The sequence below is a fragment of the Myotis davidii genome, unplaced genomic scaffold, assembly GCF_000327345.1.
Source record: "Myotis davidii unplaced genomic scaffold, ASM32734v1 scaffold242, whole genome shotgun sequence".
Lineage (NCBI taxonomy): Eukaryota > Metazoa > Chordata > Mammalia > Chiroptera > Vespertilionidae > Myotis > Myotis davidii.
Window position 1 is genome coordinate 1,881,919 of NW_006295821.1, and position 19,628 is coordinate 1,901,546.

At 50.3% G+C, this 19,628-nt stretch overlaps 1 protein-coding gene across 1 annotated transcript in view; it reads right to left on the minus strand.

Annotated features, from left to right (window-relative positions):
- The window catches only part of COL4A2 (collagen type IV alpha 2), a 181,699-nt gene that overhangs the window by 7,030 nt on the left and 155,041 nt on the right, over positions 1–19,628 (minus strand). The window contains exons 30-43 of the mRNA XM_006770706.2: positions 19,594–19,626; positions 16,697–16,858; positions 14,862–15,032; positions 13,901–14,044; positions 12,440–12,562; positions 11,919–12,100; positions 9,919–9,982; positions 9,662–9,736; positions 7,042–7,149; positions 6,171–6,278; positions 4,901–4,972; positions 3,883–4,008; positions 579–695; positions 2–118 (exon numbers count right to left, since the gene is read on the minus strand). Coding sequence (XP_006770769.1) covers positions 2–118; positions 579–695; positions 3,883–4,008; positions 4,901–4,972; positions 6,171–6,278; positions 7,042–7,149; positions 9,662–9,736; positions 9,919–9,982; positions 11,919–12,100; positions 12,440–12,562; positions 13,901–14,044; positions 14,862–15,032; positions 16,697–16,858; positions 19,594–19,626 — 1,602 coding nt within the window. The remainder of the gene's footprint in view (position 1; positions 119–578; positions 696–3,882; positions 4,009–4,900; positions 4,973–6,170; positions 6,279–7,041; positions 7,150–9,661; positions 9,737–9,918; positions 9,983–11,918; positions 12,101–12,439; positions 12,563–13,900; positions 14,045–14,861; positions 15,033–16,696; positions 16,859–19,593; positions 19,627–19,628) is intronic.

A 19,628-nucleotide genomic window follows, 5' to 3' on the forward strand; every position in this document is an offset into this window, starting at 1 on the left:
CCGGGGTCCCCACCCCATCCTTTGGTCCCTGGGTTTCCTGGAGCCCCAGGGCTCCCCTCCTCGCCTTTGCTTCCGGGAAAAGCAGCAGGCCCGGGTGGCCCCGGGGGGCCTGGATAACCTGTCAACATGAGTCACAAGAAAGGGGGGTTTAAGCAGGAGGAAGGCACTGTCACGGCCATGGGGAGCGGGACTCACAGCAGGGGTGGGGGAGCACCCAGGAGGCCAGACGGAAAGCCATCCATGTAGGGGACGGTCTTCAGCAAGTTTGCAACACTGGGCACCTTTGTTCTTTTGATTGTGGTAAAATACAAGTGGCACACGTTTGTCATTCTAACCATGTTTCATGGCATTAAGTACATCCATGTTATACAATCATCACCACCATCTCCCCCAGAACTTTTTCGTCATCCTAAACGGAAGCTCTGCCCCCATTACACACTAACTCCCCTTTCCCTCTCCCCGCCCCGGCGGCCCCCATGCTCCTTTCTGTCTCTGTGAGCTAGACCCTCACACGAGTGGGAGCCCAGAGCTGGGCCTTGTGTGTGGGCCCCAAAGTGCGAAGTGAGAGCCCTGCTTACCTTTCAGGCCAAATATCCCCGCGGCCCCTTGGTCACCAGGCGACCCAGAGATGTTGGAAGGGGGTGTGAACCCTGGAAACCCTTGTTGTCCTGGATTCCCAACTGGGCCTCGTTCCCCTGAGGAGGGAAACAGGAGGGGTTGCTGTTAGTTTCGGCATCGACGTCTTCATGTGCTGTTTCCCCGCCTGCTACCACCTGTCCAGGAGCACAGCCGCCAGGAGAGGCGGTGACAGAAGGGAACGCTGAGCACAGTTCTTGGGGTGGGTAGAGGGAGGCAGTGGCCTTGGGGCCCCCACTTCCACCAGCCCCGTCTGCTGCTGAGAGTCCCTTGGACCCACCTCTGCTTGGATCTCATTCTCACAGGAGGCTACTTGCTCAGAGATGCCTCACCATGCCCGCCCCCCCTCCCCACCGTGGCCCGCCCTGGCGGCATCACCTGAGCAGTGAGGTCTGCTGGCGCCGCCAGCACTTGTGATGGGACAGAAGTTTCCAGTATTGGCAAGAGGAGGCCTCTGGACCACCTTGACATTTTCAGTTCTCTCTGTGGCTACTTCAGTGTCTTGGGCCCCACTATGGACAGAGCCCATCCTCATTGCTCACAGATTCTGTACTTGCATTTGGCCTGTGCACTAAGGTTTATGGTGACTCTAAATCAATCCTTGCGGCACTCCTGGACAAGCAGGAGAGGCAGGAAATTTCAGTCCCTGCTGAGGTCCTCATGCAACTCAGTGTAAACACGGATCCTTTTATGTCTATTTAGTGCCACGATTTTTGCACATTTGTGCTTCTTGTTGGTGATTTCACTATTTAAACTGGTCCCCAAGCACAGTGCCAAAGTGCTGTCTGGTGTTCCTAAGCTCAGGTGCCTCATGTGGAAAACGTGTTAGGCCCTGGCCAGGTGGCTCAGTTGGTTGGAGCATCGTTCCGTGCACTGAAAGGTCGTGGGTTTGATCCCTGGTGGGTATGTGTGTGAGGGGCAAGCAATCAATGTTTCTCTCCCACATCCATCTGTCTGTCTCTCTGTCTCTGTCCCCCTCTCCCTTCCTCTCTCTAAAAAATAAAATAAAATAAAAAATTCAATAAAAACATATCTCTCCGGTGAGGATAAAAATATATATATTCAAAACAAACAAAAAGGAAACGTATGTTAGATGAGCTTCCTTCAGGCATGAGTTATAGGGCTGATGGCATGAGGTCAATGTTAATCAACAATTTATATTGAATAAGGTGCCTTTCACCAGAAAGATACATAAAACAAAGTTATGATTTGATCAGTGGATGAATATGTGAATGGAGCTTGCAGGAACCAAACCCTGCACTCCCACTAGAAGCAATGGTTCGGTATTCCTTAATTCAGTGTTTGCAGCAATTTTATACAGCACAACTCCTGTAAGTAGCAAGAATCGACTGCATTTGAGTCAAAGGCTGGAGCCCTTCGGCACCAATCGAGGACAGATCCTGGAGGGCAATCCTCACGTAAGGATTGTCTGTGGGCATCGTATTCACCTAAGGATCGTCTGTGGGCATTGTATTCCTCCCTTTGCTTTCACTAGCACAACATTTTATGGGTGCTCTTCTGTGCCAGATGGGCATGGCTGCTGCCCAGGCAGTGGCAAGACAAAGGGCCAACAGGGACGGGGACTAGTTCTCCCCCAACTGTCCTATGAGTGTTTGTTTTGCCTTAAGGTCTGGGGACTCAGGTTAGTACTAGAACACCGCAAAAAATCAGAACATCACAGTATCCAGGTCCATCATCTCTATGTAGAGGGCAGAGTGAGCTGGGACCACACAGTGATGATCTGTGAGACAGTGGTCTCTTGTGTCCACCACGTGGCTTCATGACTAATCCCGATTCATCAGCAACATGAAGAGACTTTCACATTGGGAGGGTCTGGCGCCAAGCACAGGGGACAGGGCACTGTTTCTGCAAATTCCGGGTGGTACAAAGCGCGTGCCAGGACAAGCGTTTAGAGAGGTGTTGTCTTGGTCTCACTAGTTACAGGCAATAAGCAAGCGCGTTTACTTGATCAAGGGGATTAATTAGCTGCCATCTGGAGTTTGATATAAATTGACACCAAGTGAGCTGCTTCTAACTATTGTCATAAAGGAACTGAAAGAGATGGTGAGTGGCAGTGACTAACGGCAAAACTCTTGGGTTAGAAGCTCCACATTGGCCAGATTCCCAAGAAAACATACTGAAAACATACTAACTACAGAGACTAGGCCTCTCTTACTGGGGACAGGGTATGAGCACAAGTTAGTTTGCTGCAATCAGGGCCAAAATAACTCTGTTTTCTCTGTGGCCCCCACGAATGTTCCTCAGTATTGAAATAAAAGCCCTGCCTAATGCAAGATCGCCGAAAGGCCATTCTGTAAAACTCATAGGCAAATCCCGATCCGAAGTCCGAACATCAGCTGCAGAAATAATTGAGGCTGCAAATTGGAGCTTTGGAAACTCCTGCAGATTGACATTATTTCCCGATACTTAGAGAAGAGTGCGGGTCCTGACCAGCCATGGGTGAATGTCACCCCTGAAAGTCACCATTCCCTCTCCCCAGTGGCCCTGTGGGCAGAGTGAAGGGTCTGCTCCAGCCTTCAGGACCACTCAGAAGCCACCTGTCACTGGGCTACCATGACTTTCATGCAGGACCAGGACTTTGTGAGGGGACAACAGCTTTAGAAAAGAGTCACTATGCTTCAGGGCTGTTTGGGAGCTGGAGATATGTTCAAGGTCCCCTTGACAGAGTGCAGGGAGCTACACAATACATGCCAAGAGTTCTGAGAAACTGATGCTGCCCAGGTGAACATGTAATAGGACCCTTCCAGGTAATTTTGGGATATCCTTGAGCACGCGTAACCTCTTCAACAGAGGTCTGAGTTACAGTTTCACACTATTAACCTTGAACCAATATTGAGCCAGGCATTTAGCTGACATATACGCACAGGAATGAAATCAAGCTAGTTCCTGCTCTTGTGTCCTCTCTCTCTGGTCAGCTGCAGAGTCTGAACAGCATGCTGTGTAAGTCGGATGTTAATACACCCCGTGTGATACAGGTCACGATGCTGCAATGCTGTGTGAGCGCGGGCTACGGCCAGGATTGTGTGTGCCGTGTGGAACTGAGGTCTCTTACTTCCTCCCAGGCTGGGTCTCATCTCCATCCTCAAGGGACTTTTTTCTAACCCCATTCAGAGGGCAGATGGGTGACCTGACAAGCGTGACTTCACATCTCTCCCAGTCTGGCCACCCAACAGCATATTGGGTTCTGGTTATGCAGATGGTAATGTTGGAAGTGTCTGGCCTCACCTGGAATGCCTTGCTCCCCCTTTTGTCCCGGGGCTCCGCTAGGACCCGGTAGGGTGTTGGCCTCTCCTGGCTCACCCCTGTCCCCAGCAGGACCTGGGAAACCCGGGTCTCCGTGGATGTCTGCACCTGTAGAGGGTTAAACAGTGGGACGTCAGCATCTTCAACCACGCCACGTTAACCTTCACAAGTAAAGGACCAGTGATGCCCTTCTGTGAGACTCACACATGGAAAACCGGAAGTCAGTGGCATCAATCTCAGGTTGTTACGTGGCCTCAGTGTCCCACAACCTGAGGCTGGCACATCATTGCTCTGAACCGAACTGTCTCCCCAGCATGCATATGTTGAAGGCCTCATTTCCAATGTGATGGTTTTTGGAGGTGGGGCCTCTGGGAGATGATTCAATGTAGATGAGGTCAAGAGGATGGGTCCCAGGATGGGATGTGCTTATTAGAGACCCCAGAGAGTGTGTTCCCTCTCCCCACCAGGTAGGGAGAAGGTGGCCATGTACAAGCCAGGAAGAGGACCCTCACCAGTACCCATGCTCAGATCTCAGACCTCCAGTCCCCAGAACTGTGAGGAATAACTGTCTGTCATTTGAGCCCCCCAGTCTGTGGTGTTTTGTTATAGCAGCTCAAGCTGACTAAGACAGCAGGATCCGTTTCAAAACACAAGGAGAGCCCCACCACAGGCTGGGCCCCAGCTGCCTTCCCTGTGCCAATGAAATGAAAGATTACAGATGCTGCTGAAAAAGCACACCATTTGTTTCTCTCTCCCTCTACAAGCCCGATGGTCCTATTCAACACAATGTCTGACTTAAGGGGATGGATTCTTAGGGATCCCATCTCAGTGTCTTTAGAACCGCAGGGACCCTAAGTCCACAGGGCCTCAGGGATGATCAAACAGTCCTCACGGAGCAGTCCTGCTCTCTGAACTCCCCCAACCACACCTGGCATCGTAGATGGCCCTCCCAGCCCTCCCCTTGCCCCTGTCCCCGAGTTGTTGCAAGGGCCATGGGTACCTGGGGATCCGGGAAAGCCTTTGGTGCCTGGTAAGCCGTCTAATCCCCCGATGCCTCGGCTGCCCGCTGAACCTGTGTGGGTTTCACTCATGGTTATTTCATGCATGGGAGAGCAAAGAAAGAAACCCTTAAAATAATTCAACATGTTTTCACTTGCTATGATACGGTCACCCATCCAATTTATTCAAAAGCCCCACAAACAGGAAGCAGTTCAGCATACAATCTGACATGTGCTTTTATGTCACCTGAGAGAACCATTTAACGTAAAGATTGATTTCCTAAAATCCTTACAGACTCATTAGAGCCGGGAGGGAACTGGGAAGTGGTGCATTCTGTTCCTCTCCTTGGAGCTTGAGTCATTAGACATATTTGGTTTGTGAAAATTGCCTGGAACCAGTAGCCTGGCATTACTTCCAATCCCTCTGGATTCTCGAGGACAAACATTTCTAAAGTAGGATGCAGGAGCCCGGCCAGCGCGGCTCAGTGGTTGATCATCAACATGCCCTGGTCAGGGCACATGCCTGGGTTGCAGGCTCGATCCCCATTCGGGGGCGTGCAGGAGGCAGCCAAGCAATGATTCTCATCATCGATGTTTCTATCTTTCTCTCCCTCTCCCTTCCTCTCTGAAATCAATAAAAATATATTTAAAGTAGGACACAGGACACAGGTGGCAATTCTTCCTGTGGTGTGGACAGTGAGTGTGGAGGTGGATGGGTCACCTTGAATTCTGAGCAACAGAGCAGCTGCAGGCCTGTCCCTGACCAAGGCCTGCCCAGCATGGCGGGCTTGTCCCTGGAGCAGTGGCCTGTCCAGGTCAGGCTGCATAACTCTCTAAAATCCCGCCACGGGTTCCACTGGTCCTCGATCAGTGGGAGGCTGGGAAGCCTGTGGAGGAACAGCGTGGTGTCTGTCTGCACCCCCCACCTCCCCACCCCCCAGTTCCCTCTGGACTGCCCATGAGCTGACAGGGAGTGGGCCTTGAGGCTTCTGGGCAGTTTTCATTCATCATTCTGGGGAGCAAAGCACTTCTCTGCACACTGGCATATCTGTCCTTTTTACCAATGGGCTTGGACAACTGCAAATCCTGTTTCCGTGTGTTTTGTGTGGACAGTAAACCACACACACACACACACCTGCCTTTTTTCTCACATGGTCTTGGAGAAAACAGCGTGGAGGGAGGCTAGCCTGGCTCACGGTGCCTCTCCTCCACTGGCGCATGTGTTCTTGAACCATTGTGCGCTTGTGTCTGTGAAGGGGGGGACTGTCTTACCTGGTAAGCCTGGAACACCTGGCCAGCCATAATCTCCTTTGGTGCCGGGCACTCCGGCCCGGCCCGGGTCTCCTTGTGGTCCCTGCTGGCCTGTCAGTCCTGGGAAGCCTGGGGGAGGGGGACACATCCATAAGTCAGACACAGGAACCCTGAGGACCCTAGGAGAGCATTACCTGCCCAGCCTCAGGGCCTGCCTGCAGGGGACACGAGGGGGTGCTTGGGAAAGGACCAGCTTCCCTTCAAGCAGGGAATGGATGTGGCTTGGACCCTACACTGAAGTTCAGCGGGGTTAGCTCAGCCTTGCCAAAGAGAGAACAGCTCGTGTTTTCTTATTCTCATCCTATTTTCCAAACAGAAGTTTGGAGAGAACCCATGAAACCAGCCCTGGAGGATTAGCCTGTCAGAATCTCGGGTCCTGGGCAGAAGCAAACAAAGCAAAAGCAGTAATAAGCCAAGAAGCACAAAACTAGTTCACTGTTTGCTTCTGGTCATTAACTTGGGATCCCCAAAGGAATTTCTGCATATTCAAATTCATGGACGAGATCCCGGAACAAGAACCTAGGCTGTGTTTATGGAGAGACAGTCACTGGGCCACCCCCCTTCCACTGCTCCCCTGTGCGTCCCCCACAGCCAGGTTGGTTGTTTCTGCGTATTTGACCCGAGGTAACGGGCAACACGTAAGAGCAAGCTTCCTCGGGGAAAGTGCGATCCTAGCAGACAACTCCTTTCTTGGTGAGATTGGCTTTGTTCTGGGGTTTTGGAGATTGGGGGCGCTCAGCCATACTCTGCCCCACGGGCCGCTGAACCATCAAGCCATGCCCAGGGAAATGTATGCGCTGGAGGAAGGCTGCGTGACTACAGGAGACTTTACCTGCTTGCCCGATAACTCCGGGAGAGCCATGGGTTCCGGCTGTGCCCATTATCCCGGGGAAGCCGATGTCACCTGCTGTTCCTTTCTCTCCAAAGAATCCCTTTAGACCTGTAACCACAGATTTGCTGCTTGAAACAAACCATCGACATGGCATCGAACTGGGGCTTCATGCTTGTAGGGTTCAAGGGGATGCAAGGTAAAGGATGCTGCCATCCCACACTTGTACTTCTGTTGTGAATGGGGGTATCTAACATGTTCCTTCATCAACAGACTTTTTACCTAGTTCTTCCCTCTGGGCCTGTGATCAGCAGCCTCCAAGCCGGCACCCAGGGGTCCCCACGCTCTGGTGTTGACACCCTCATGTAGTTCCCTCTCACACTGAATGGGCTGAATTGTGTCACCACCGGGATACTGTGGACATCACGGTGTGTCACTTCAAGCTTAGGACATAATATTCTTCCTTGCTTTCACTTTGTCACTTTGTTTGCTGGGGAGGAAGCCAGCTGCCATGTTGTGAGGACACTCAAGCAGCTCTGAGGCCCTCGTGTTGAGGAACAGAGGCCTCCCATCAAGAGCCGAGTGAGAGCACCATTTTGGAGGAGGATTCTCCAGCCCCAATCCAGTCTTCGGATGATGTAGCCCTGCCGATGTCAGACTGGAATCTCATGGGAGACTGTCGGTCAGAACCACCTCGTTCCCGAATTCCTGACTCTCAGAAAATATATGAGGTAATACTTGCTTGTTGATGTTCCAAGTCACTGCATTTTGGGTACCTTGTTAAGCATCAATAGATAACTAATCAGAACCCTTATCAGAGTGGCTTTTAATGTGTGATGTGCAATGGAAACCTGGGGAATTTGTTAAACATGCAGATGTTTGAGTTTCTCCCAAAGGTGACTTGGCAGGTCTGGGAGAAGGCCTAGAATCTGCATTTTAACAAGCAGCTCAGGTCATTTGGAGGAGGTCTTGGACAGACAGAAAGAAGTGCCGCCTTCACGCTAGTGACAATGTTCTGTCAAATGCTGTGGTACGCTGGGATTTTGAAAACTTCAGACCAATGTGAATTCCACACAATCACTTTTGTCCAGTGTCTTCTTAAATCTATGAGGCTATGGCTTAGATAAAATACTGTTGTTGTGGTCTTAAAGAAAAACCACCTAAGAAGTTCTGCTTATTTTCTATTGATTCTTTTACTATTTTGAAAATCTGCTCAAACCCCTATGTACCCTGTTCATCTTCTTTCATACACCTTGGCCATCCTCTCCACCCAAACGGAGGGAGTCTAATGTAGCTTGTTGCTTCATCCTTTGAGAGACCAAGTCTGGTACCAGATTTCCAGTGCCTGTCACATGTGGGAGCTGATCTGACCCAGGACTCCACACTCACTCCCTCTGTCACATAGGGCAGGCTCTGTAGCTGATCCCACTTAGGCACACACCTCACTTGTCTTAGAATGAATGGAACACCCCCAAGGATAGCTGATACAACGGTCACTGCCTCCCTGCCGCTGGCGATGGACAGGGTGTGAGGTTCTATTTCCTGGGCCTACAGTTTAACTAAAACCCAAACACTCAAGGGTAACAACCATTATTCTTGGGGAAAAGCAAATTCTCTTCCCTGACACATTTTCAGTTGTACACATGAGGTCATTAGTGACACGTGGCAAAGGTGGTCTTGCATTTCTGCTGTTATAAACCAAACTGCCAAAGTATAATTATTTAGGACAGGAGATTTAGCCAAGCAAGAGCCAGAAGGCTCAGCAGCCCAGGGTACCCTGTGACTGAAAAGAAAGCCATCGGGAGTCCAAATTATAGATCCACGTGAGTCCAGAGAGGCTCATCGATGAGGTTGCCTATTCCTGACTGGTGGTCCTCTGATCCCATGCTAGACTGAATACTTCTTTCCAATCTGCAGCTCTTTCTAGTTTCTAGATAAAGAACCAGCTCAGCATCCTCCCATTGGCCAATCACATGAACAGACTCCCCCTCAACCAGGATTATCCCTAGAAAGACTTGGGGCTCCAGGAAGCTTAAGCAGTGTGAGGTCCCCCAAGATAAAATTTCCAGAAGAAGACATCATTCTACCAAAAGTCCCTTGGGTTCTGATTATATGCAAGAATTCTGACTTTGGACTTCAGGAATGCTCAGAGAGGCGTGACCTCACATCTGGCCCCCCAGTGCACACAGGGCCAGGGGCTACCCCTTCTTGTCTTACTCAAGAGATGGGCACGACTCCCACTGACCTTTCACTGTTTACAAGAAGCTCCAGTCACCCTATCATCTGCTCACGCCCTATAATGAGCCCTGGGAGCCAGGCTCTGCTTCTTCATGAGTCTCATTTTATGGACCATATAAAATGTTGATTTATGAGTGTTGATTCTGGCTACTTTCCCTTTCAGTGAGAGCCAGAGAGAGGTTCTTTGACTTTGTCTTCGGCTTTAATTTAATGAAGAATTCCGAGTCTCCCTTGCACACTGGGCTGGAAGACCTCAAACCATTCCCTCCAGCATGATCTATAATGCTTACCAAATAGTGATAGATTTGGCAAGCCAGCTCATATGTGATAGCACAAAGGGTCAGGGCTGTTGCTGAGAGGAAGAGATGGAGAATGACTTAGGTACCTGGTGTTCCAATGGCACCCTGTTCCCCCTTCAGGCCCGGGCTTCCTGGTAAATTTATAGTGTCGCCAACATCACCTGTTAGGTGCAAAAAAGATGGTTGGGAACAGGTGGTTAGTTTGGTAACTTCTGTCATGCTACGTCCTTAATAAGAACAATGCTTCACAGTAACTAATGGCACCTGCAGATCTGACATCACCGCAGCCCCCCAGAGTTCTCTGGGTGTGGATGCCCCCTTTCCTCGCCCAAGCGACACTCACCAAAATCACCCGTGCGGCCGCTCTCGCCATAAAGACCTGTTGTCCCTGGAGCACCCTTGTCACCCTAGAGTCAAACATAAAATGATCTTAAAGGGCTGTTCATGAAGTAAGTTTGTAATTTTGAAGGTTAGTGTACCTAATGATTCAGTATGCCAAAAACAACACCCAAAGTTTGGGATGCCATCATTTTATAGAAAACTCCTAAAGTTTTTTAAGAAGGTGGTTTGCTTGCCCCTTCTTATTAAATGTAGTAAAATGAAACAGGGTTGACAGCTTCATTGAAATTAGTAACATCACTGGTGCAGATCATGGTCATGATGGTGGTGAGAATAACCATGCTGACTGCAACCTCACCCTATGAGCCTGATTTTGTTTTTTTAAATCCTCACTGGAGGATGTGCTTTTATTGATTTTTTTAAGAGAGAGAGAAACATCCATTGGTTGCCTGCCTCCTGTACACGCCCAACAGGAGATCACTGGCCTGAAACCTTGGTATGTACCCTGACTGGGAATCGAACCCATAAACTTGGTGCACAGGATGATACTCCAACCACTGAAGCCACCTGGCTAGGGCATCAAGAGCTTTTTAAGCCTCACTACAACCCTATGAAGCAGATGCTATTGACAGGTTAGGAAACTGACACACAGATAGGTTAATATTATGCTCAAGGTCACTCAGCTACTAAGGGGCAGAATTGGGATACTGATTTGGGCTGCCTGATTCTCAAACTTGCTCTCTATTACATGGCTGTGCACATCCATCTATGGAGAGAGTGAGATTTCTTCTAAGCAATGTTTGTTGTTGATACTGAGATTGGGATGATGTCTGAATTACTCTGTGACTCCAAAGAAAACATGGTTTTCTTCCTTGAAGTGCCTCCACCTCACAGGGAGGGTGGGTGTTCTGGTCTACCTTACTCCCTCTGGTTTCTATTTTAGCATCAACCTGTGACTTCAGAACTGCCCTTTCCTAGCATGGTTTAACTTGAGCCTCTAAATTATTAATGAAGCCCCATTCTGTGGGAGGAGAGGGCGGATGTGCCAGAGGCTATACCCTTGCTGAGACGACTTTGTATGAGATCAGGGGACTCACATGCTTTGTTTTTCATTTCTTTTAAAAGCAGGGTGACTTTTTTCATCTTAAAAACGACCCCATACAAGGGTATAAACACCTAAGTGGAGCCATGGGGGCTGGGACACAGGCTGCCCCTCCCCCGATCTTCTTGCAGCTTGCTTTATTAAAACATGACTTACATACAGCGCCATACACTCATCTTAGATATTCAATGAATTCTTACTCCTATGATGCCCAGATAAACACAGAGAACATTCAGCACTCTAGAAAGTTCCTTCGTGCCCTTTCCTACTCAACCATCCTGCCTCTCTTCTGATTTGCCTCTATCAAGTAGTCTTGTCATAAAAATGGAATTGTATTGTATGTTTCTGGTTTATTTCGTTCAACATAAAAACTGAGACTTATTTGTGCTTTTGCACTTATCAATCATTCTCATTTTACTCCTGTGCACTAGTCCACTGTCTGAGGTACCATGTTTATTTATTCTGTTTCCTGTTGATGTTTCCTAGGTCTTGACCACCATGGATAAAGCTGCTGGGAACGTGGAAACTGACCTGACTAGCTGCACACAAGACTGGACTAAGATCCTATGATTCAGCAATGGGTTTTCGGTCCTGATGTCACACGTATGCTCGAGTTTAGAGCTCGAATCTCTGGAAATTCAATTTTGTCCTCTAGGTTCCCATGAAGAAATCCAGACACTGTGCATCATCCAATAGGAACCCATGAAAGGGCAGCGGGGCCTGGGCGGCCAACCACCACGGTGTCGAATGAGCACGGCATTTCCTTACACTGACTCAGGGGCCCAAACAGCCCTGGACCCATGCCTCGGCCACTCATACACCGTAACTGCTGCCCACGGCACTCTGGCCAACAAGCAAGGGGAGAGGAGTTGACAAGAAGACGTGGAGTCAAAGGCACTCACCCTACTTCCTACGAAACCTGGAAACCCAGTAATTCCAGGGGAGCCTGGCACACCAGGGAATCCTGGCACACCAGGCAGGCCGGGAACTCCGATGTCTCCTTTCACTCCTTTGATGTAGCCGGGCCTTCCAGGCAACCCAGGGATGCCTGATATCCCAGGGACCCCTGGCATTCCCGGAACACCTGCAGGAAGACCCCGAGTGTGACGCTCTGGTGCTCCCCCCTTCCAGGCTTTAAATTTTGCCGTCCCAAGTGCTGCAAGTCTTAAAATTGGAGGCAAGGTGAACCAGGCCTCAAAGAACCACCCAGAGCCCAGGCGGGGAGATGTCAGGGTATCAGAAGGGCCGGAACACAGTGAAGGCTGGTGTGGGCCCAGGGGTGTAGGTGGTGCAGAAGCTGCTGCCCCTTCAGACTGGAGAGAGGCAGGGGCGGGCACGGGGGAAGGGGGGTTTGGGCAGAGAGGAATGGGATCCCAGACCTGACAGCTCAGAGGCCAGACTGGATCTTTGGATGCCACCTCACCTTTTAATCCCAGGTAGCCCTTCAGTCCCATGGGTCCTACATCCCCTTTTTCCCCTTTAAGGTGTTTAATTTCTTCATCAATGCGGGGAGGCGGTCCTGGGGGACCCTGTTCCCCCCGGCTTCCTGGAAGGGAAGAGAATGCAGTCATTTCACTTGACCTCTGGACCAGGCATAAATACCAAGGCGGAGCTGTCCTTCAGAACCTGAGCCCAGAGAGGCTCTGAGAGGAGGGGTGGCATGCGTCCCTGGCTTGGAGCCTGTGCACTGGCGTGAAGGGCTTGGACAGACACACCCCTGTCTTCTCCCTGGCCCCACGTCTCTCTATAATGGAGGTGTGGGCACAGAGCACATCGGGACGGAGGGACCTGCTCCCCTAACAGTGCTGCCAGGCAATGCAGGGATGAGTGTGACGGTAACACAGAACATGAAGGTTATGTATTCACACTGGTGAGACAGCGATCAAACATGATCACGAGGAGAAGCGTTACACGAGGAAGGACACCAGCTCAATCCTTTTTTGTGGGCACGAGCTGGGCCTCAGGACCCACGGCAGGTCAGCCAGAGCTGGGAGGTCTCAGGACTATGCAGGTGGGGTGTTGCAAGGGAACTTGTGAGGGGTTACTACACTGGCCAGGGGGTCTGGAAGGCTGTGGACAAGACAGAGAATTGTGCCACAAGGTTCGGGCTGAGAATGTCCCAGGATCTGTGTTCACTGAATGGAGGGCGGCAGGTCAGGGAGATTCAGCTGAACGGAAATAACGCTGTTTCATTCACTGGACATTTACTGAGTCTGTAGCACAGGGCTAGCTATGGAGGGGAACAAAGGCGCTATAAACTGTTCCGGTCCTCCGGGAGCTTGCTGTCTAGTGGCGGGAAGAGGTCCCCAATGTCTACTTCATTCCAAGGAGGCTGGAAGGGGCGGGGTAGTGGAGTCGGAAAGAAAATGGCACAGTATCCAAGTGTAACTTCATTTAAAAATATCAGTTTTTTGCTCAGTGGCCTGTAAACCCCCAGTTAACATGAAGATTATTTGAAAATTTAAGCATGAGTAGGAAGCCTGGAAAATGTAGTGCCCTACCTAGACTGTAATTTCTATGTTTCTAAGAATTTGTAAACCTTTTAGCTCTTTGAAGAGTTACATTTAATTTCTGAAAAACAGCTTGATTGAGATATAATTTACATACCATCCAATCCACTCATTTAAAGAGAACAATTCAATGGTTTTTAATGTGCTCACAGTTGTGCAACCATCACCACCATCTAACTTTAGACCATCATCATCACCCCTAAAAGCAATCCCATGCCCATTAACAGCCATTACTCAACTATTCCCTAGCCCTGCTTTTTATTAGTTTGTGCCTGGCTTTTGGGGTTTCTATAAGGTTGCTTCTGGGCAGTGTTATGCCCCCATGAACGTGAATGTCAACCTCGTGGGAAAGACCTTCAGAGAAGCAGGCATACCTTTGCCACCTGGCAATCCAATTGGGCCCTTTGGTCCCGGAACGCCAAACCTTCCAGGCTCCCCTTTGTGTCCCGGCTGCCCGGGTCTTCCTTGCACCCCAAGCAGGCCCTGGAAACCATCCATCCCAGGTGAACCTCTAAGACCTGCGGAGGGAACAAGCAAAGCCCTGGGTTAGGCATGGATAAAGGCAAGGCTATTTCAGTCTCACTCGTCTGTGACATTCCCATGTGACTCATGTGAGAATATGCTAAGATTCTTGACCTAAAATAGGGATTTGCAGGATACCATTTCCCAAGAGGCTTGCCTGCTGACCTACTTCAGACTGAGGGGTACAGAAGCAGCCCATCTGCCCCCTGGCCACTGGGGAGAAGGTGAAGGCAAATGAACAGCATCAGGCACAAAGACGCGAGGAAAAGTAGGCGGAGTCCTAGGTCTGAGGGCCCACAGAGAAGAGGTGCGAAGGGGCACTAGAATTAACATGTGTTACACTCCCCCTCCCTTCCCAGCATGGGGGTCTGGCTGAGAACCATGGGAAGGTCAGACCACTGTGTCTCTGGCAACAGTCCATGGCCAGAGGGCTGCACTTCTTAGATAAGCTGTTCTCAGTTACATGCAAATAAACCGATGCTGGCGACCAAACCAGGCCCTTTGTTTTGGTTCTGTTTGCCAGCCAGGCACTGGGTCTGAATCCAGTCTCCACAGATTTCTGCGGATAATAAGTCCTGTGCCTCAGGCAGTCGCTCTCTGGTAAGTTAAGAAATCAGCATTTTGGGCACATTGGCCATGCCCACCTAAGCAGCATCAGCCAGTTTTCACAGTGTCTGAGGCCTCCAGGGCCAGGAGCCTCCAGGCTCCAGCCTGCAGGCACGTGGATGTCTTCCCCTGGCAGAGCTGTCCCATGTCCACGTGTAACCTGCCCAACCCCCTGTGAGGGAATTCCTCGTCATGGTGTACAGTTACCTTTTGGCCCAGGGGTACCAGGCATTCCGGCCATTCCTTTAAAGCCAGGGTTTCCTGGAGGACCAGTCTCACCCAACAGACCAGGGTCGCCTCTGTCACCGGGGACACCTTTCATGCCCAGAGGGCCAGGGACACCTGCGTCACCTGGGTCCCCTCTTTCTCCAGGCAGACCTGTCCAAGAGAGGGGAGAGAAAAATAACCCGGATGGACACACCACATACAGAGAGAATGCCTTTCACGATACGCTTAAATTACAAAAACTCATTGGATAAGAAACACTTCTTGGAAGGAAAACGTGAAACTATAACTATAAAGGTGAGTTTTAAAGGCATGGCCAGCGTCTGTAGAAAACCCACAGGGCTGGCCTTCCTAAAGAGGTCTTTCTCCGAAAGCTGGAGGCGAATGTGGCTTCTCCCTGAATCTGACTTTCTCCACTTGAGCCTCTTGCCTCAGGGAGTTACCGCAGGGAGTTAGAGCGGTGAAATACCAGGCGGGGTACAGGGGGCTCTGCCAGTCAGGATGTGGTCCCATAAGCTGCTCCCAGCTGCCTGTCCCTCTTGGCCATGGCAGCTCAGCCTGGGGATTAAGTTCGAGGGGAGGACTTGCCCCTGCCCACTTGGCTGCTCCCGCCTTCCCCTCCCCCTTCTCCTGCTCCCACCTCATTATCTCATTAAGGCGCCCACTGCTGCCCAGCTCAGCCTCTCCATCTCCTGCCACACAGCTGCCAGCTTTCTGAACACAGCTTCCGTTAAAACCCCAACAGCTCCCTTGCCTAGGGGACCTGACTCCTTAGCTTGGCATTCAAGGCCTTCTACATTGGGGCCCCCTGATCTCCCTCTCCAGACCACCAGTCCCCTTCTCAGATTAAGCTCTCTCCAGCCAGTTTAGGGGATCGCAGCGCCAAAGCTTCCCTTGGGCATTCCCACCTCTGCCTGCCCATCTTCCATGCCTGGCTCACCTCCTCTCCTTCTCCCAGGATGGGTCCAGCCTGCCGAGCTCCCCTGCCCCTGAGAAACCGGGTGCCTCAGGGTCTGGTCACCCCATTGGCTGGCTCTGGCCAAACGCAAGCCTTTTATGTGTATAATTCTCTCCCCATTAAACTGTAGGTTCCATTAGGGCAGGGCACTTGTATGGATTTTTACAAGCCACACAACGCTCTGTATTTAGCTGGTGTTCCATGTTTGAGAACTGCTGAGGCCCGTGAACACTGATGCAGAAGGCCTGAGACCTCCTGCCCAGGGTTTCTGGTACTGTAAAACCAGGGGGTAGCTCGGTGCCCGGAGCATCTGCCTCACCTGAGTGGAGCCTCAGTTTTTGGACACAGTTAGTTTTGGACCAGCTAAGGCTCCTCACGGGGATCCATGGGCCTGTGTGAAGGGAAGCGTCTGGCTTACACCTGGTTCCCTAGTGTTGACCAATTATGGTCCTGGACAAAGCTGTCACCTGACTATGGCAACTAGGAGAACTAGGGTCACTCTGGATGGTGCCTGATCGACACATGAGCCTGACTTCCATTGGCACCACCAAGGCCACCTCCCAGTCTCTCTGGGGACGCAGGGAGAAGGCAGCCATCTACCAGCCAAGGTCAGAGGCCTCGGGAGGAATCAGCTCTGCCGACACCGTGATGTTGGACCTCCAGCTTCCAGAACTGTGAGAGGATACCTTTCTGTCATTTAGGCGATGCAGTGTAGGTGCTTTCAGAACCCCTGCAGCTCCTGGAGAGGTGTGGGGGTCCTTGGAGCAGTTGGAGAACTCCCCAGGGGTGGGGTGGGAGTTTGTTCAGGCGTCAGTGCAAGTGAGGTTCCGACCCCTTGACGGGAGGGTGGGATTCTTACCTCCATGGCCGATGGAGCCTGGCAGCCCCAAGGGCCCCTCCTGGCCAGGAGTCCCAGGGTAGCCATGCTGTCCTGGTGGCCCGGGCAGGCCTGGTTTCCCTAGAGGCCCTGGGAAGCCTAGCTGACCTTTTGGGCCCAGCATTCCTGGCATCCCTTGGCTTCCTGCAACAATCGAGACAAGAGTCATGAGGCCAACCCCATAGGTATGGTCCATGGCAAACCTCATCTACATCCTTAGAATTGTTCTCTAAAAACAGGACTTAATTTTTTTCTGGATTGTAGGAACTCTGGGAAATACAAAGAAGTACAAAAGGTAAGGTCACCGAAACCGGTTTGGCTCAGTGGATAGAGCGTCGGCCTGTGGACTGAAAGGTCCCAGGTTCGATTCCGGTCAAGGGCATGTACCTGGGTTGTGGGCACATCCCCAGTGGGGGATGTGCAGGAGGCAGCTGATCGATGTTTCTCTCTCATCGATGTTTCTGACTCTCTATCTCTCTCCCTTCCTCTCTGTAAAAAAATTGATAAAATATATTTAAAAAAAAAAAAAGGTAAGGTCAAAGGAACTCATGCCATCACCTGGAGACGCTTACTAACATCTTGGCATATTTCCTCCTGGCCTTTTTTCTATTCACATACAAATACCCAGAAATAGGTGTTTTACAAAACTGACATCACACTATAAGTAACATTTGAATTTAGCTTTTTTTCACTTGGCATTTTATTTTGAGCATTTTGACACCTTAAAAATACTCTTTACAAGCATGTTAAATGGCTACATGAATAATATCCCAGCACATGGACACATTTAGTTCCCTCCATCTTTTTTTTTTGTTTTTACAGTGTTACCAGAAAGAGGTTTTTAACACACACACACACACACACACACACACACACACACACACACATCTGTGCCCATGTTGTCAGTTATTTCTTTAGGAACGAGTCCTAGAAATCACCTTAGTGTGTCAAAGCAAACGTGAACTTGAATGGTTTTCTCTCCACACCATCACACAGCTCTCAGCACGCCTGCCCGAAGCGTTTTCCTCCCACTGCTTTCCCGGAATGAGGGCTGACATTAAAACACAGACAGCATCGCGAGGAAAAAGTGGGGGTGTCTGCATGTTTTTGATTATGAGTTACAGCTCTTTCTCCTAGCTTTTGCTATTTGGTGAAATTTTTGTTCTTTACTGATATTTTCCTTTGGGGATTTTGGCATTTTTCTTACAGATCTTAGTATTCCTCATGTACATTAACTTATTTTCCTTCATATCTGTTTTAAAGTTTACCCTACTGCCCAAATGTTCATTTTGTTTTGACATGCAGAATGTTAAGATTTGTGTGCAGATTTTATACATATTTGTGGGTGTGTTTTCTTTTCCTTGATTTAATGTCTAGGATATCCTGTCCTAGCCAGAAGTCAGATAACTATGAGCATATATTTTCTTTTATTTTTTTGTTTTTTAAACACTAACAGCCAGGACCTCCTCCTATTTAGGCATTTTGTCCTTTCTTCTTGGAACTTAGTCTGTTACATTCATCCAGTTGATACCAGTAGAAGGGCTGAGGACTGCCATTTGCATAATGTTTCTCCAATGACTCTCAGGGTCTCGTGCTCATTTGCCCCTGACCATCCTACCAAGTGCGCAGGGCTGAACTGGGGAAAGGAGGCAGACAGCGAGGGGTGGGGAACTGGGTGGAGGAGGGGGATCATTAACGAAAGGGATCACGTTAGTCTTGGACCAGCCCAGACTCTCAAGCCCACGTCCCAGCTGTCTGATTTCTTAAACTGCATCGGGGAGGAAGGGGTGCAGTAAGCAGGCTGCACACATTCTCACACACTCCAGTTTTGCTGTGGGAAATGAGGACACTTATTGTGGGTTCTAGCTTTAGAGTTCACAGCTCGGGAAAGTGTGATTGCTGGTGGCTGCTGGAGGACTCGGAGAGAAGGCAGGCAGTGCTGCCCGTGGTGAGGTTTTACCGGGAGGCCTGGCTCCTGGCACAATACTCCAGACAGACAGGGGATTTCACCACCAGCACCCTACGCTGCATGAACTGAGAGCGCTGAGCAAGTGAGGTCATGGGAGCCGCCAACAGGGTTGAAGCTGGTCTGAGCGCACGTTTCTGGGGTGCTTCCCCCACAGAAATGGCCAGGCCAGGCCACGAATAACTGGCTAAATGACCTCTGCTACTTAAGTGGTTGCCTTAAACACATCAGGGGGAGGCATTCTGTTCTTTCGGTTGTCTGTGGGGCTGAATATTTTAAGTCAATTTCCATTTATAGAACATCTGTTAAAAAAGGAACAATGGAAAAATCAGCTGCCCTCAGCTAAACAAAATCTGACCCGTGAATGTGTGTGATGACGTTATTCCGAAGTTCTGTTCAGAAGCGTGGGCTGCGTCGGGCGCCTCCGTAACTGCCCAACCCGGCCAAGAGGTCTGGCGTGGGGCCATCTGCCTGTGGCTCCTTCTACAGAAGGTGAACCCAGGATGAGGATTCTTGTCCTAAACACATGCTAGACCAGTGGTTCTCAACCTGTGGGTCGCGACCCCTTTGGCGGTGGAACGACCCTTTCACAGGGGTTGCCTAAGACTATCCTGCTGATCAGATATTTACATTACGATTCATAACAGTAGCAACATTACAGTTATGAAGTAGCAACAAAAATAATTTTATGGTTGGGGTCACAACATGAGGAACTGTATTAAAAGGGCCAGAAGGTTGAGAACCACTGTTCTAGAGGAACGCTGGAACTCCGTAGGGAAAAGAAAAAGCAAGACTCCTGCTGTATGGTGCTATCGCCTCTTACCAAACCCCCGAGGAGGGATTTCGGAGCCGCCCCTGCGAGCCATAGGCAGCTGGGTCAGGCCCCTGCTCCCCTCCTGCTGCGGGGACTTACCCCTGAATCCGGGTGGACCCATGTCTCCAGGAATG